Raw genomic sequence first — 18,185 nt, 5'->3', positions numbered from 1 at the left:
TATACACACACATATACATACACACAATGGAATATTACTCAACCAAAAAAAGAACAAAATTTTGCCATTTGTAACAACATGGATGGGCCTGGAAGGTATTATGCTTAGTGAAATAAGTCAGAGAGAGAAATTCAAATACTGTATGTTTTTACTTATGGGGGATCTAAAAAATAAAACAAATGAACAAATACAACAAAACAGAAATAGACTCACAGATACAGAGAATTATATATACAGCCTCATAGACACAGTAGTTTCCAGAGGGAAGAGGGGTGGGGGAGAGGGGCAAAATGGTGAGGGGGGTTAAAAGGTACAAACTACTAGGTATAAAATAGCTATTACAAGGATGTAATGTATAGCACAGGGAATACAACCAATACTTTATAGCAACTTTTTATATGGAGTGTAATCTATAAAATATCAAATTACTGTGGTGTATACCTGAAACCAATATAATATTTTAAGTCAACTATATTTCAGTTTTTTAAAATGTGGTACACTGGTCAGAATGGCTGTCATCAAAAAGTCTACAAATAATAAATGCTGGAGAGGGTGTGGAGAAAAGGGAACCCTCCTACACTGTTGGTGGGAATGTAAATTGATACAGCCACTATGGAGAACAGTATGGAGGTTCCTTAAAAAACTAAAAATAGAGTCACCATATGATCCAGCAATTCCACTCCTGGGCATACATCTGGGAAAGATGAAAACTCTCATCTGAAAAGATATATGTACCCCAATGTTCATAGCAGCACTGTTTACAATAGCTAAGACATGGAAGCAACCGAAGTGTTCATTGACACTTAGGTTAGATGAATGGATAAAGAAGATGTGGTATATATATATAATGGAATATTACTCAGCCATAAAAAAGAATGACACAAAATAGTGCCATTTGCAGCAACATGGACGGACCTAGAGATTATCATATTAAGTGAAGCAAGTCAGACAAATATCATATGATATCACTTATTGGTGGAATCTAAAAAATGATACAGATTAACTTATTTACAAAACAGAAACAGACTCACAGACATAGAAAACAATCATAGTACCAAAGGGAAAGGAGTGGGAGGGATAAATAAGGAGTCTGGGATTAACTACTATATATAAAATAGATACACACCACTATACACACTACTATATATAAAACAGATAAACAACAAGGACCTACTGTATAGCACAGGGAACTATATTCAATATCTTGTAATAACTGATAATGAAAAAGAATCTGAAAAAGAATACGTATATATGTGTGTGTATATACACATATACACACAAATATATGTGTGTGTGTATATATATATATACCTGAATCACTTGCTATACACCCAAAACTAACACAACATTGTAAATCAACTTTACTTCAATTTTTTTTTAAAAAAAGGGACTCATACCCTGCAGGAAAAACAAAAATGTGGTGGGCAGCATTACAGGCAACACTCTATGTACAAATACAGAGAGAAGAATTGATGGAAGAACAGATGGATATATGGTTGGATGGATGGAAAGAAGAAAAGAAGGAAAGAAAATCACACTATACATGCTTTTGGATTTTTTAAATGTATTTTTAAATTTTAGAATAGCTTTAAATTTACAGAAAAGTAGCAACGGTTGTATAGAGGGTTCCCTTATACTCGGCGTCCAGTTGTCCCCACTGCTAATATCCTACATTAGAAGGATACTGTCAGTGAGGGGGAAATTTCCCGCCTACCTCTCTTTTGAGTTCTTTTGGCTGGTCTAGTAATTAAATTGACACAAGACAGATAAAACAGGAGAAAAAAACAATTTAGTTCTTACACATGGAGTTCTTGTAGAAATGGAATCCCCAAAGTGACAAAAGCAAGCTGTTTATATATCATTTTTAGACAAAGAAACAATTATTTGTGAAGGTTTAACAAAACAAAGGGGCTCATGCTTGGGGTAGCAGACTAATGGAGAAGGAACACTGTTTATACAGCTTTCTTAGCCTTGAATTCCCTAACTGGTGATAAGGATGCTTTCTATCCTCCTGATACAGGGAGGATACCTTCACTTGGGAGATTTATTTCCTGCTTTCAGCAGGAAAGAGCAGGGTCAGAGTGGGTTTTTTAAAATATTTTTTTTCACCAGCTGCTTCTCAAGTAACTTTAGTTCAAAACAATCAATATGCCATTGAGGCATATTTTGGGGCAGCCTACCCTGGGCCCCAACAATACATTGGTCAAAACTAATGAACTAACTTGTCAAGACTAATGAACATTATTATTAACTAAAGTCCATACTTTATTCAAATTTCCTTAGTTTTAAATTCATGTCCTTTTTCTGCCCCAGGATCTCATCTAGGATACCACATTGCATTAAGTCATCGCTTCTCCTCAAGCTCCTCTGGCCTGTGACAGTTTCTCAGATTTTTCTTGTTTTTGGTGAACTTGAGAGTTCTGAAGAATACAGGTCAGGATACTTTGTAGCCTGGCCCTCAATTTGGGTTTTCTGATGTTGTTCTCGTGATTAGGGTTAGGGTGCTTGGGAGGTAGACTGCAAAGGTAAAGTGCCACTCTCACCGCAACATGTCCAGGGTACATGCTATCAACATGACTCATCGCTGATGATGTTAAACTTGATTGTACACTTGTGGCAGTGTTTGTCAGATTTTTCCACTCCTGTCCTCCTTTCCATACTGTACTCTTTGGATGGAAGTCACTATAGGCAGCCCATATTTAAGGGTTAGAGGGTTATGCTGTATTGATTTCAGAGTATAGCACCTACATAAATTATTTGAAATTCTTTTTTTTTTTTTTGGCTGCACTGTACAGCATGCGGGATCTTAATTTCCCAACCAGGGATCGAACCTGGGCCCCCTGCAGTGGAAGCACGTAGTCCTAACTACTGGACCGCCAAGGAATTCCCTTGAAATTCTTTTGTACAGGAGATTTGTCTGTTCTTATTTATTTACCTACTCATTTATTTGTGTCAATATGGATTCAAAGATATTTATTTTATACTTTGGGTTATAATACAATACTACATTATTTAGTTTGTTGCTCAAAACGTTTCAGCTTTGGCCATTGAGAGCTCTTTCGGATAGCCCGTGAGTCCCTTTGACATACATCCATTGTCTTGTTTTTTGAGCATTTCCTTGCTTTCTGGCACCACAAGATGCTCCAGGTTCATCTTGTATATTCCCTGTCCCAGCCCTAGGATCAGCCATTTCTCCAGTGAGTCCTGTTCCCCTTTACTGAAGAATGGTATTTAGAATCCAAGATCTGGGTGCTGGGTGTGCTCTTTGCCACTGGGGTTTAGCACTTCTTTCCTTTTCTCTTCTTCTAGACCCTCTCAGAGTAAAGAAATATTTCTGTGTATACTACCCAGTGTATATACATATATCTATATTTCTACATGCATCCATCTGTCTCTATATTACGACAAACATGAGTCCATACTAACGTCTCCAAGTCTAGTCCATTACCATACATTTTTAAAATATTGCAACTACGGAGAAATATAAAGCCAACCTGATTTTTTTCTCTTCTTCTACTTAACTCACTTTTCCTAGCAATTCTGCTTATCTTTGACATTCAGTAACTTTACCAGGCCCTACATTAGATTTGATCATTTTGACTGGACCTTGGCTCCATGAGTGGGACCGAAGTGTTCAGAGGACAAGACAAGGAAGCCACCTTCTCCACAACTTCTAGGCTAAGTCCCATGGTGGTGGCTCCAATCCTAGGACAAAGAGTTCTCTTTGGCTTCTCCTATTGTCCAACTAGGGAAAAAACTCTTCCAGGGCAAGCAGCTCCAAGTAAGGATTTGTAATTTACTTAGTTTAAAAAATTTATGTTTAAATTTGTACAGAGTAAAAGTCACTGTCTGTGATGTGCAGTTCCATGGATTTTGACAAATATATAGAGATGTGTATCTATCACCACAGTCATGATACAGAACAGTTCACTCACCCCGCAAGTTCCCTCCTGTGTCCCTTTATAGTCAACACTCTTCCCTTCTCCCCAATCTTTGTTAACCACTGATCTGTTCGTCATCCCTATAGTTTTGTCTTCTTCAAAATGTCATATAGCAGGCAGCCTTTTGGGTCTGGTTTATTTCACTTAGCAAAAATTCATTTGAGATTCTTCCATAGTATTATATAAAATCACATAATTTTAATATTAATATCCACGTACTATATCAGCATAGTTTATATTTTTGCTCTAGTGAATCCTTTGAATGCCTCTATTAGTTTCCTTTTGCTACATAACAGATCAGTGCCACCTTAGGAAGTTAAAACATCAGTTTATAACTCACAGTTTCCATGGGTCTGGAGTCCAGGCACAGCTTGAAGGAGTCCTCGATTCAGGGTCCCACAAGGCTGCAGTCAACATGTCAGTCTGGGTTGCTATCACATCTGAGGCTCACAATCCTCTTCTAAGCTCACCGCTGGCAGAATTCAGTTCCTTGCAGTTATAGGACTGAAGTTCTTACCCTGCCAACACTTTGACTTTAGTGCTGCGAAACTGATTTCGGATTTCTGACCTCCCAGACTGTAAGAGAATAAACTTGTGTGTTTTAATCCCTTAAGTTGTGGTAATTTGTTACAGCATTAGTGAGACACTAATACACTGCACATTAGGAGAGAAGTGTATGTCCAAGGGATATATTAAATAGAATAGGGATTCTCAAACTCTTTTGACTGCCAACTCTTGGTAAGAAATACATTTTACATTAATATCCAATATGAGCAAGGATTCACAGTTATATATATAATCCAAAGTTTTACAAAGAAATATTTATTCCCTAAAGTATTACCCTGACATTTTCTGTACTATTTTATTCCATTCCATTCTTCTTCTTCCTTTTGTTTTTTTAAATGCTGGTTGGGACCCACTAAATAGATTTCATAATCTCCTAATGAGTATCTTGGAAAACACTGTGGTGTTCAGGGAAGAGACCACCACCTAAGAAGGGTAGACTGGAACTCAACTGAGATGGGCTTTAAAGGTCAACCTCTTGACAGCATATGACAAATGCTTCTTAGTAGCTCATAGTTGGTGCCACTGCCATCAGGGACCTAAACAGACTACAGACAGTGCAAAGTTTTTCTCTGGAACTCTGAACGAATTTCCTACTTCAATGGTTCTCAACTGAGGGTGATTTTGCAGCCCAGGGGACACTGGACAATGTCTGGAGACATTTTTGCTGTTACAGTTGGGAGAAAGGCAGCTACTGGCACCAAGTGGGTGGAGGCCAGGGGTGATACTGATAATCAGTCTTCAATGCACAGGACAGCCCTCACAACAATGAATTATCCAGCCCCGCATGCCAATAGTGCTGAGGCTGAGAAACCAAGCTCCGGTTGCATCTTAGTCAGCTGTGTCCAAACCGGCTGTGTCAGTCTCTTTTGAAGCCCCTTCCAGGCCTATTCTCCCTTACCATGTCCTGTGGTCCAAAATTATGCCTTTCCTACCTGGCATAAAACATTCACAAACTCTTGTGAATTACGTTTATGTTTTAGTCCATTTGGGCTGCTGTAACAAATACCGCAAACTGGTAGCTTATAAACAACAGTAATGTATTTCTCGCTGTTCTGGAGGCTGGGAGTCTGAATCAAAGTGCCAGTATGGTGGAGTGAGGGGTTCCTCTTCCGGGTTTCAGACTTTCCGTTGTATCCTCCCATGGCGGAAGAGGAGAGCAAGCCCTGCGGAGCCTCCTCTATAAAGGCACTGATCCCACTCATGAAGGCTCCACCTTTATGATCTAAGTGCCTCTCAAAGGGACCATCTCCCGATAACATCACCTTGCGGGAGATGGCGCGGGGTGGGGTTAGATTTCAACATGTGAGTTTTGCGGGGGACACATTCAGACCATAGCAGCTTGGGATAAATGACAGCTGCATTTAGAAGAGTTTATTAATGGAAAGCAGTGACTGGTGAAATGTGCACGAGATCTTCTAGGCACACAGCGGCTTGTTCCAGGCTGCTGCTCTCAGTGAATTAAAGAGCCACACCTGCAAATTGTTTCAAACTTTCCAAACTACAAAGTACCTCATCTGGTCATCTTTATGCTTTATTAGATTTTACTACAGTCAGAGTTAAAGTACATTTGAAAATCATCTGAATGGGACACAATTAGCATTGGTCTACTGAAAGTTGAAAAGATAATGACTTCCACATTATAAAGCTGTTTAAGAAGTTTTTCACTCTAAACATAATTTAAGTGTCCCTAATTCTATAAGTTCCATGGTGGGGCACCAGAAAGCAGCTTAAGGGTAGAAGGAACAGTCAATAACTACCTTCTGTTGTTTCTATAAGGAACTGGTATAAAATACACCATATATTTAGGAAAGGACATCTAATTAAAGCCAATAGTGGTTAACTTTCTAAGGGAGGCCCAGGCCACATTCACAGGGCCAGCTCATTGGGATAGAGGTCAGTGGTGACACACATAGAGAAGGGAGTGGTTGTGCTTAGTGTAAATGGTGGATTGTGAAAATAATCTATTTTAGCCTTCATATTTGGGGTGGTCTTTAGGGAAAAAAATACCACATGTATTGTTAATTCTAGAACAAATGGTTCCGTGGCTGGAGTATTATTGTCTCTTCTTGTTCCATAGAAACATGAAAGCACTTATAAAAATAAACTCCAGGAAGTGGATGATACATTACAAAGAGGGATTTATACATAATAATTAGAATTCCTGCCTTCTGAAACTAAGATAGCTTTACTGTGGAAAATACTCTGATCTTAATTTCTGTGTTGCAATATGCAGCCTTTACCCAACCCCAGGGGAGGTTGGAATAGTAGCCAGGAGGTCTTAGCAAACCAAAATTCAGGAGCTTGAATAGTTAAGGAAGGTGTCCAAAAGAGAAAGTTCCAGAAGGCAGTGTTCCAAGCAGAACAGACCCTTGAAAGTGAAAAATATTCTTTACTAGCCAGCCAGGCTCCTTCTGTACTTGTAGGTATTTCCTCCGCCGGAGCAAAAACATGTTTTTTTTGTGTGTGTGTGCATCTGTGTGTTTTTTGGCTGTGTTGGGTCTTTGTTGCTGCGCACGGGCTTCCTCTAGTTGCTGCGAGTGGGGGCTACTCTACGTTGCGGCGCGCAGGCTTCTCATCGCGGTGGCTTCTCTTGTGGCAGAGCATGGGCTCTAGGTGCACAGGCTTCAGTAGTTGTGTCACGCGGGCTCTAGAGCACAGGCTCAGTAGTTGTGGCGCATGGGCTTAGTTGCCATGAACCACAACTACTGAAACCCGCACGCCTTGAGACCGTGCACCGGTAACCACCATTTTCTCTGTTTTTATGAATTCAGCTTTTTTTAGATTCCATATTCAGGTGATATACCTAGTATTTGTCTTTCTCTGTCTGACCTATCACACTTAGCATAATACCTCAAGATCCATGTGGCTGCAAATGGCAGGGTTCCCTTCTTTCTTGTGGCTGAATAATTGTGTGTGTGTATGTGTATTATTTTTTCCCACACTCTCACCAACACTTAACCTCTTGTCTTCTTGATGACAGCCATTCTAACAGATGTGAGTTGATAACTCATTGTGGTTTTCTTTAACCTCTTTTTTTAATTGAAGTATAGTTAATTTACAATGTTGTGTTAGTTTCAGATGTACAGTAAAGTGATTCAGTTTTATATATATATATCACATGATTCTTGTCTTTGTCTGACTTACTTCACTTAGTATAATAATTTCTAGGTCCATCCATGTTGCTGCAAATGGCATTATTTCATTCATTTCTATGGCCAAGTAATATTCCATTGTGTGTGTGTGTGTATGTGTGTGTGTGTACATATGTGTATATATATATGCCACATCTTCTTAATCCATTCATCTGTCAATGGACACTTAGGTTGCTTCCATGTCTTGGTTATTATAAACAGTGCTGCTATGAACATTGGGGAGTATGTATCTTTTTGAATCAGAGTTTTCATCTCTTCTGGATATATGCCCAGGAGTGGGATTGTTGGATCATATGATAACTCTATTTTTTGTTTTTTAAGGAACCTCCATACTGTTTATTCTCCACAGTGGCTGCATTAATTTGCATGCCCATCAACAGTGTAGGAGGGTTCCCTTGTCTCCACACCCTCTTCAGTATTTATTGTTCATAGATTTTTTGATGATAACCATTCTGGCTGGTGTAAGGTGATATTTCACTGTAGTTTTGATTTGCATTTCTCTAATAATTAGCGATATTGAGCAACTTTTCATGTGCCTGTTGGCCATCTGTATGTCTTCTTTGGAGAAATGTCTGTTTAGGTCTTCTGCCCATTTTTTGATTGAGTTGTTTGTTTTTCTGATATTAAGCTGTATGAGCTGTTTGTATATTTTGGAAATTAATCCCTTGTCAGTAGCACTGTTTGCAAATATTTTCTCCCATTCTGTAGGTTGTCTTTTCATTTTATTTATGGTTTCTTTTGTGTGCAGAACTTTTAAGTTTAATTAGGTCCCATTTCTTTATTTTTGTTTTTATTTCCATTACTCTAGGAGAGGGATCCAAAAAACTATTGCTACAATTTATGTCTAAGAGTGTTCTGCCTATGTTTTCCTCTAGGAGTTTTATTATTTGGTCTTACATTTAGGTCTTTAATCCATTTTGAGTTTGTTTTTGTATATGGTGTTAGAGAATGTTCTAATTTCACTCTTTTACATGTGGCTATCCAGTTTTCCCAGCACGACTTATTGACGAGACTGTCTTTTCTCCAGTGTATATTCTTACCTTCTTCGTTGTAGATTAACTGACCATAAGTGCATGGGTTTATTTCTGGGTTTTCTATCCTGTTCCACTGATCTATATGTCTCAGGTAGATTGCTTATGTCCATTTCACTTAGTTCTTCTTCTGGGGTTTTATCTTGTTCGTTTGTCTGGAACATACTCCTCCATTGCCTCATTTTGTCTAAATTTCTATTTGTATTTTTATGTACATGGCAGGTTATGTTTCTCTACCTTGGAGAAGTGTCCCTCTGTAGGAGATGTCCTATGCATCCCAGCAGTGCACTCTCCTCTTGTCACCCAAGGGTCAGGGGCCAGCTGGTCCCAGGGTAATGTCTGGCCTGCCTTTGCAGTTTCGGTCTATAGGATGTTAATTGTTTGGCCTGAGGTGTCCCAGCACTGGAGCCTACAGGCTGTTGGATGGGGCCAGATCTTGGTGCTAGATCCAAGCAAGATGTCAGCCTCGAGGGGAGTTCATGCAGATAACCACTATTGATATATCTGCCACCAGTGCCTGTGCCCACAGGGTGGGCCACAGCCGCCCCCCCTGCCTCCCCAGGAGACCCTCCAAGACCACCAGGTAGATCTGGCCCAGATTCCTATGAAATTACTGCTTTTGCCTTTGGTCCTGGTGTGAATGAGATTCTGTGCATGCGTTTTAAGAGTGAAGTCTCTATTTCCCCCAATCCTGTGGAGCTCCTGCAATCAAGCCCTGCTGGCCTTTGAAGCCAAATGCTCTGGGGGATCCTCTTCCAGAGCACCGGACCCCCGGGCTGGGGGTGGCCTGATGTGGGGCTTAGAACCCTCACTCCTGTGGGAGATCCTCTGAAATATAATTATTCTCCAGTTTGTGGCTGTCCCACTGGGTTGTGGGGTGGGGGTTATATGGGATTTGATTATATTGTTAGTCTGCCCCTCCTACTGGTCTTGCTGTGGTTCCTTCTTTATATCTTTAGTTGTAGATCTTTTCTGGTAGGTTTCAGACTTTTTCATTGATGGTTGTTCTGCAGATTGTTGTGATTTTGGTGAGCTCATGAGAGAAGGTGAGCTTAGGGTCCTTCTACTCTGCCATCTTGGCCACTTTCTCCCTCATTGTGGTTTTGATTTGCATTTCCCTGATGATTAGTGATGCTGAGCATCTTTTCATGTACCTGTTGGCTATCTGGATGTCTTCTTTGGAAAAATGTATACTTAATGTTCTTCTACTCATTTTTTAATCAGGTTTTTTTTTTGTTGTTATTTAGTTGTATAAATTCTTTATATATTTTGGATATTAACCCCTTACCTGATATGTAGTTTGAAAATATTTTCTCTTATCCTGTAGGTTGCCTTTTCATTTTGCTGATTGTTTCTTTTGCTGTGCAGAAGCTTTAAAATTTGTTGTAGTCCCACTTGTCAATTATCACTTTTGTTGTTTGTGCTTTTGGTATCAAAAACCATTGCCAAGACCAACACTAAGGAGCTTATTCCCTGTGTTTTCTTCTAGGAATTTTATAATATCAGGTCTTATGTTTAAGTCTTTAATCCATTTTAATTTTTGTGAGTGGTTGGAGAAAGGGTCCAGTTTCATTTTTCTGCATGTGCTTATCCAGTTTTGCCAGCACCATTTGTTGAAGAGACTGTCCTTTCCCCACTGGTTTTTCTTGGCTCCCCTGTCAAATATTAGTTGACTGTACATGCACGGCTTTATTTATGGGCTCTTGATTCTGTTGCATTGGTCTATGTGTCTATTTTTATGCCAGTACCATACTGTTAATTACTATAGTTTTGTAATACAGTTTGAAATCTGGAAGTGTGATGCCTCTGCTTTTGTTCTTCTTTCTCATGATTGCTTCGGTCTTTTGTGATTCCACTCAACTTTTAGGATTTTTTTTTTTCTATTTCTGTGGAAAATGTCATTAGAACTTTAATAGGGATTGAGTTGAATCTGTGAATGGCTTTGGGGTTGGGGGTTGATGTCAGCATCATGGTGGCATGAGTTGTCCCTTTTTTCTTTCCCCTTTTATTTGCAACAAATTAGTTATTCACAACCAAACAAACGCGCTTCTTCACATTACAGCAGAACACAGAGGGTGGGGTGGGGGAGGGGAGGGGAGACTAGTGAATGCAAAACAAGGCAGACATGCAAGGGAGACAGAGAATTTGTGGAAGTCCAGACAGGCTAGCAGGAGAATCAGGCATGTCGTTGGACCAGGAGAGAGACCAGTTTGGAGGCAGAGGAGAAGGAGAATCTCAAGAAGTCAGCCCTCCTTCCCCAGGGTGACATGACATGCTCTGGGCTTTCCCAGCAGTAGCAATAGTGACTTCCCTCACAGAGGAGGTGGAGCAAAAGGGTGTGTGTGACTGACCACTGGGCTGCACAGGTCACAGGAGGATGGATCTGTTTCTCTCCAGCAGCATGGATTTCTGAGGAAAAACCTCTGTAACTGAGGGGGGTGGAGGGGAGGAAAGGAAAAGAGGCAGACAAGTATATCAAAGACCATTAAAGGAACAAGTGCCCTGCTGCCGGCTTCAAGATTTCAGCAGGAGGTTCAACCCCAACTTGAGGAACTTCCTACTGGGCAATGGGCACCCAGAAAGCCCCAGGGGCTAAGCCCACACTACACCCTACTCTGCTGCTAGCTTTTTCCATGCCAGTTTGTTTGTTTTAACCAGGTGCTCCCAAGTGCAACCCCAGAGCTAGTTCAGGTAAAGGGAGCCAAAAGCTTGACCAACGGCGCCACCGTGTGGAAAACAGAAGTTTCTAATTGCCCATCTGTTAAACTGAACAAAGTAAAGAAAGGTGTGTGGTATTTCAAATGCAACAGCAGAGGCACATTTCATCACTAAGATAAATCATGGTAATATGGTATAACAAAAAGAACAATAATTCTCTAGCAACTGAACCCAAAGGCACAGAATACTGCAATGTAATTGATAAAAAATTCAAAACAGCTGTTATGAAGAGATTCAATGAGCTACAAGAAAACTCAGAAAGGCAATTAAATGAACTCAGGAGTAAAATGAATGAATAGAAGGAGTTACTTACCAACGAGACGGACATTTTAAAAAAGAACCAGACAAAAATTCCGGAGCTGAAAAAGTCAATGAATCTGATAAAGAATACATTAGAGAATTTAGGAAAAGATGCAGAAAGATCAAAGAGGAATTAGCGACCCACAGGATAGAAACGTAGAAATGAATCAGAAGAGTAAAGACAAACTAAGATTTTTTTAAAGTAAAGAAACCCTATGAGAACTATGAGATATGATGAGAAAAACAAATAAAAGAATAATTGGTCTACCAGAAGGAGAAGAGTGGAAGGAGGGAGCAGAGAGTGTATTTAGAGAAATAAGAGCTGAGAATGTCCAACCCCTGGGGAAGGAATTGGACATACAAGTCCAAGAAGCTAATAGAACACCCTATTATCTCAATGCAAAAATAACTTCCCAAGATACATTATAACGAAATTGTCAAAAATCAATGATAAAGATAGAATCTTAAAGGCAGCCAGGGGGAAAAAAGAAAGTAACCTACAAAGGAACTCCCACTAGGCTATCAGCATATTTCTCAGCAGAAATGCTACAGGACAGGAGAGAGTGAAATACATATTCAAAGAGCTGAAAGGTAAAAATTGCCAGCCAAGAATACTTTATCCAGGGGTTACCCTTCAGATACGAAGGAGAAATACTTTCCCAGACAAACAAAAACTGAGGGAAGTCATCACCACTAGACCTGCCTTATAAGAAATGCTGAAAGGATTCTTCAAGTTGAAATGAAAAGATTCTGGGACTTCCCTGGTGGCACAGTGGTTGAGAATCTTCCTGCCAATGCAGGGGACACGGGTTCGTACCCTGGTCCGGGAAGATCCCACATGCCGCAGAGCAACTAAGCCTGTGCGCCACAACTACTGAACCTGCACTCTAGAGCCCGTGAGCCACAACTACTGAAGCCCGTGCGCCTAGAGCCCGTGCTCTGCAACAAGAGAAGCCACTGCGATGAGAAGCCCACGCACCGCAACGAAGAGTAGTCCCCACTTGCCACAACTAGAGAAAAAGCCCACGTGCAGCAACAAAGATCCAACACTGCCAAGAAAAATAAAAAAGATGCTAATTAGTGACATAAAAGTAAATCAAAGTGCACTATACTCTAGCAATGGTGAAAAATAAACAGTCAGAACATAGATGACTTTTTAACAATTTTAATTTTTCCAATCCACAAACTTCCAATTGTTTGTGTCTTCTTCAGTTTCCTTCAACAAAGTCTTGGAGTTTTCATTCTACAAATCTTTGACTTCCTTGATTAAATTTATTCCTAGGCATTTTATTGTTTTTGAAGCTATTGTAAAAGGGACAATTTTCATTTCTTTCTCAGCTCTTTAGATTTTTAGTTTATAGAAATGCACCTGATTTCTGTATGTTAATCTTACATCCTGCAACTTAACTGACTTTGTTGATTAGTCCCAACAATTTTTTCATAGAGTCTCTGTGATTTTCTATATATAAAATCATATAATCTGCAAATAATGTCAATTTTACTTCTTCCTTTCTGATTTGGATGACTTTTCTTTCTTTATCTTGCTTAATTGCTCTAGCTAGGACTTCCAGTACTATACTGAACAAGAGAGGTGAGAGTGGATATACTTGTTTTGTTCCTGATCTTAGAAGAAAAGCTTTCAATTTTTCTCCATTGAGTATAATATTATAATGTTACCTGTGGATTTGTCATATAGTCTTGATTATGCTGAAGTATGTACCTTCTATAACCAATCTGTTGAGGGTTTTTACCATGAAAAGATGTATTTTGTCAAGTGCTTTCTCTGCATTTATTGAGATGATCATGTGATTTTAATCTTTCATTCTATTAATGTGGTGTAAGACATTTATTGAATTACGTATGTTGAACCATCCTCACATCCTAGGGGGATGAATCTTACTTGGTCATGTGTATAATCCTTTCAGTGTGTTCATGAATTCACTTTGCTAATATTCTGTTGAGAATTTTTGTATTTATATTCATCAGAAATAATGATCTATAGTTTTCTTTTCTTGTAGTGTCCTTATCTGGCTTTGGTATCAGGGTAATGCTGTCCTCATGTAATGAGTCTGGAAGTGCTCCCTTCTCTTCAATTTTTTGGAATAGTTTGAGAAGAATAGGTGTTAGGACTTCTTTAAATATTTGGTAGAATTCCTCTGTGAAGCCCTCCAGTACTGGAGTTTTGTTTGTTGGGAGGGTTTTTGTTTTGTTTTGTTTGTTTCATTTTGTTTTGTTTTTACTAACTCAGTTTCATTACTAGTAATTGGGCCATTCAGATTTTCTATTTCTTCCTGATTCAGTCTTGGAAGGCATGTGTTTCTAGGAATTTATCTAGGCTGTCTAATTTGTTGGCATATAATTGTTCATAGTAGTCTCTTATGACCTTTTGTATTTCTGTAGTATCAGTTGTAACATCTGCTCTTGCATTTCTGATTTTAACTTATTTGCGTCTTCTCTCTCTTTTTTTTTTTCTTAGTCTAGCTAAAGGTTTCTTTAGTGTAGTTAAAGGTTTGTACATTTTATCTTTTTCAAAAGCCAGTACTTAGTTTCATTGATCTTTCCTATTGTTTTTTTCTGGTGTTTATTTATTTCCACTCTGGTTTTATTATTTCCTTCCTTCTGTTAACTTTAAGATTAGTTTGCTTTTTTTTCTAGTGCTTTGAGATGTAAAGTTAGGTTATTTATTTGAGATCTTTCTAATTTCTTAATGTATGCATTTCTTGCTATAAACTTCCCTCTCAGTACTGCTTTTGCAGCATCCCATAGGTTTTGGTATGTTGTGTTTCCTTTTTTGTTTGTTTCAAGATATTTTTTTATTTCCCTTTTGATTTCTCCTTCGACCCATTGGTTGTTCAGAAGTGTGTTGTTTAGTAGATTTTTGTAGATTGTTGTTTTGTAGATTTTCCAGCTTTCCTTTTGTTATTGATTTCTAATTTTATACCACTGTGGTTGGAAAAATAGTTGGTATGATTTCAATCTTCTTAAATTTGCCAAGACTTGTTTTTGTCCTTTCACATGATTTATCTGGAGAATGTTCTGTGTGAACTTACCAGAATGTATTTTCTGCTGCTGGATGGAATGTTCTATATATGTCTGTTAGGTCCATTTGGTCTAAAATATGGTTCAATTCCAACATTTCCTTGTTGATTTTCTGTCTGGATGATCTAGCCACTGCTGAAAGTGGGGTATTGACATCTATTATTGCATTTGTTGTCTCTTTCTCCCTTCAGACCTTTTAGTATTTGGTTAATATATCTAGGTGCTCCAATGTTTGGTGTGTATATTTATGACTGCTATATCTTCTTGATGTATTGACACCTTTATCATTATATAATGACCCTGTCTCTTGTTACAGTTTTTGGCTTAAAGCCTGCTTTGTCTGATATAACTATGGCTATTCTACTTCTTTTGAGTTTCTCCTTGTATCTTCTTCCATCCCTTTACTTTGAGCCTATGTGTGTCCTGAAAGCTGAAGTGAGTCTCCTGTAGGCAGCATAAAGTTGGGTCTTGTGTTTTTATCCATTCAGCTACTCTGTGTCTTTTGCTTGGTGAATTCAATTCATTTACACTTAGAGTAATTAAAGATATGTAAAGACTTACTATTGCCATTCTAATGATTTCTTTCTGGTTGTTTTGTATTTCCAGTTTCTTTTTTCCTTCTGTTTATGCCTACATTTGTAAATTGGTGATCTACTAGCTTTATGAACATGGATGTCCAAGTCGTTCCCCACATTTGGGAAGTTTCCAGCTATTACTTCTTTAAATAAACTCTGTCCCCTTCTCTATCTCTTCTCCTTCTGAAACACTTACTATTCTAATATTTGCCCTTTGATTGAGTTCCATAGATCATTCAGGCTTTCTTTGCTCTTTTTTATTATATTTCTTTGTTCACTTCTTTGCTCTTTTTTATTATATTTCTTTGTTCACTTCCATTATATTTCTTTGTTCACTTTATTTCTAAATTCCTACCTTCTAAGTCACTAATTCTATTTTCCATCTAGTCTGCTACCCATGCTCTTTATTGTAATCTTTTCATTCACTCTCCTGCTCCAGAATTTCTGTTTGGTTGTTTTTTATGATTTGTATCTCTTTGGTCAAGATTTCATTTTGTTTGTTCATGTATTTTCCCTCTAATATCACTGAACTATCTTTCTGTGTTTTCTTGTAGTTCACTGAATTTCTTCAAACAGGTATTCTGAATTCTTTATCAGCTAGATCAGTTTTCCCTAGCTGTGAGCTCAGTTGTTGGAGAATTATTCATTTTAGGGGTGAAATGTTTTCTTGGTTTTTCAGGTTCCTTATATTTTTGTGTTGCTGTTTTTCCATCTGAAGTAGAAGACAACTCCTTAAATCTTTATTGGTTGCCTTCAGATGGGGCAGTGATCACTGGTGCTGCTATATCTGGGGTTTCCTCAACTTTTGAGGGTAGACCTGCTCAACTCTCCTGTTCCCTCTTGAGGTGGCAGAATTCTTAAGATTTTATATCTTTTCTTACTCTTATAACTCATCAGGCTGACTGCTGAAAACCTCTTATGTCTTCCAGAAGGTGGTGCTACAGCTCTAGTTTGTAGTTTCTCCCTGGTCCATTTTTCTAAGAGCACTCTGATTACTGGACCTGCTCTCTCATCTCTGTACTCTGGAGCACCCATAAGGATCCATCCACAGAATGGTGGGGGGAGGAGGGGCACGGGTAGGAGTGTGGGTTTAGCACTCCAGGTGATGGGGGTGCCCATGGACCCAGTGGTAGGATTTTCCAGTGGGATAATCCCGAAAGCTTGAGGGTGACTTCCTGCTGAAGTGCTGAAGTAGTCAGCAGGAACCTCCTTAATGCCTTTTGATATTCTTATCTGTTTCCTTCCCTTTATCTTCCTCTCCCCAGTCATGGAGGTCCCACCTCAGTACTCTGGGTGCTGCTGGAGAGAATTGGGTTTCTCTGGCTGTAACCCACAAAACTGGGCTAGCTAGGTACTCACTCACAGCTTTCCACCTCCTCCACAGGACAGGTCACCAATACTTGACAGCTTAGCCCTATGTAGGCATTGCCCTGCATGGGGAAGGGGGCTCTGGGAGAGTCCCTTCTCTCCACTGTGTACAAACTCTTATCCTTCCCGTCTTTATGGTGTACTGGTATCTCCCCTCAGGCAGGCTGTACTTGTACAAAATCCTCTTGCTCCTGGGTATCTGAATAGGCCAGTACTCTCCAAGTTTTTCCCCTACTGGAGTGAGCAGGTTGTGGGGCAGGCTCGCTGACTCCCTTGGGTCTGCAGCCCTTACCATGTCTGTTTGTCTATTTTTGGAAGCACAAGTAGGTGAAAGTCCTCCCAGGTTCCTTGGTGTAAGGTAGTAGGTCCCACAGCTCCCCACGAGGCACTTTTGTTCATGGAGAGATGTCTAATTAATTGCTAAAAAGCGGGGAGAGAAAACAGCAACATCTTACGTTGCTATGATGCTGACGTCACTCCCTATCAATTCTTAGGTATCGATCTATTACAGAAGGTAATTCTGACATAGAAATTATGTTCTCCAATTTCTGTGATCTTACATGGGTAGTAACCACACCTCTTCTTCACCTGCAATAACTGGTTACTCTTCAGTTTGATCTCTCTCTCCCTCTCCACACACAATATATATATATATATTTTAACATCTGATTTTGGAATCACACTGAGTGAGCTGTGCTAAGTCAGCAGCTGCAACACCAGCAACAGAGTCCTAATGAAACCTATCTCCCAAATAGCTGTGATTTTCACTACACGAGTCATGACAGCTATTATTTTTGGTGCTCTGAAAGACACTTATTTTGGTCAGACTTCAATAAGCTATGGAGGAATGGAGGATAAGGACTCTTTTCCTTGCCAACAAGATCTTTTGATATGAGCATCTTGAAATGAATGGAGGGCTGCTGTAGATTAAAGGTGAATACAACTCTTGTTGCACCCCTGGAGGAAGCATTTCTGGGATCCAAGACCTCTGTACCATAGATCCTAGAGTTTGTGACACAAATTCCCCTGGGGGGTCACTGGGAGTGGTGTAAGTCGAGCCACTCCTACTTCTACCCCTTGGTGCCTGGACCCCTGTGGTCTACTTGTTGGGAACAGAGCACCATATAACGGTTGTCAATTTAGGCACCTAGTGCCTCAGGTACGCCTTTTTAAAAGACCATTACTCTCCCTATCACTCCAGCAGCTTCAGTTGGGCAGCATATAACAAGGTCAGTTCATCTCATGGTTCTGCATTCATTGCAGCACTTCCTTTACTGGAAGGTAGATTCCTTGGTCTTTGTGATGCTATGTGGGCTCCCATGTAGGTTGATCAAACCCTTTGTAAATCCTTCCATAGCGATGTTGGTTGAGGTCATGCAGCCAAGAAACAAAAGCTCATATCCAGAATATGTGTCAATTCGATCAGGATTAATTCACTCCCCTTTCTAAAATCAAAGGGGCCCAAAATTAAATGCTTGCCACCAAGTGGCTGCT

General features: G+C 39.5%; 1 protein-coding gene across 9 annotated transcripts in view; it reads right to left on the bottom strand.

The window, feature by feature from the left end:
- AP3S1 (adaptor related protein complex 3 subunit sigma 1) overlaps nt 1-18,185 on the bottom strand; it is a 142,529-nt gene that overhangs the window by 47,259 nt on the left and 77,085 nt on the right. For 8 of the 9 annotated variants that reach the window (XR_012330819.1, XR_012330820.1, XR_012330822.1 and 5 more), the window contains one exon: nt 4,282-4,517. Coding sequence is in view for 1 of the 9 variants with exons in the window: in XM_073802415.1 (XP_073658516.1) it covers nt 4,455-4,517 (63 nt within the window). In the remaining 8 variants the exon portion in view is untranslated. Of the gene's footprint in view, nt 1-130; nt 4,518-18,185 lie in introns of those variants that run through there. The other variant, XM_073802415.1, reaches the window with a different exon arrangement.

The sequence above is a fragment of the Tursiops truncatus genome, chromosome 3, assembly GCF_011762595.2.
Source record: "Tursiops truncatus isolate mTurTru1 chromosome 3, mTurTru1.mat.Y, whole genome shotgun sequence".
NCBI classification, from domain to species: domain Eukaryota; kingdom Metazoa; phylum Chordata; class Mammalia; order Artiodactyla; family Delphinidae; genus Tursiops; species Tursiops truncatus.
This window is presented reverse-complemented; position numbering and strand designations above follow the sequence as displayed.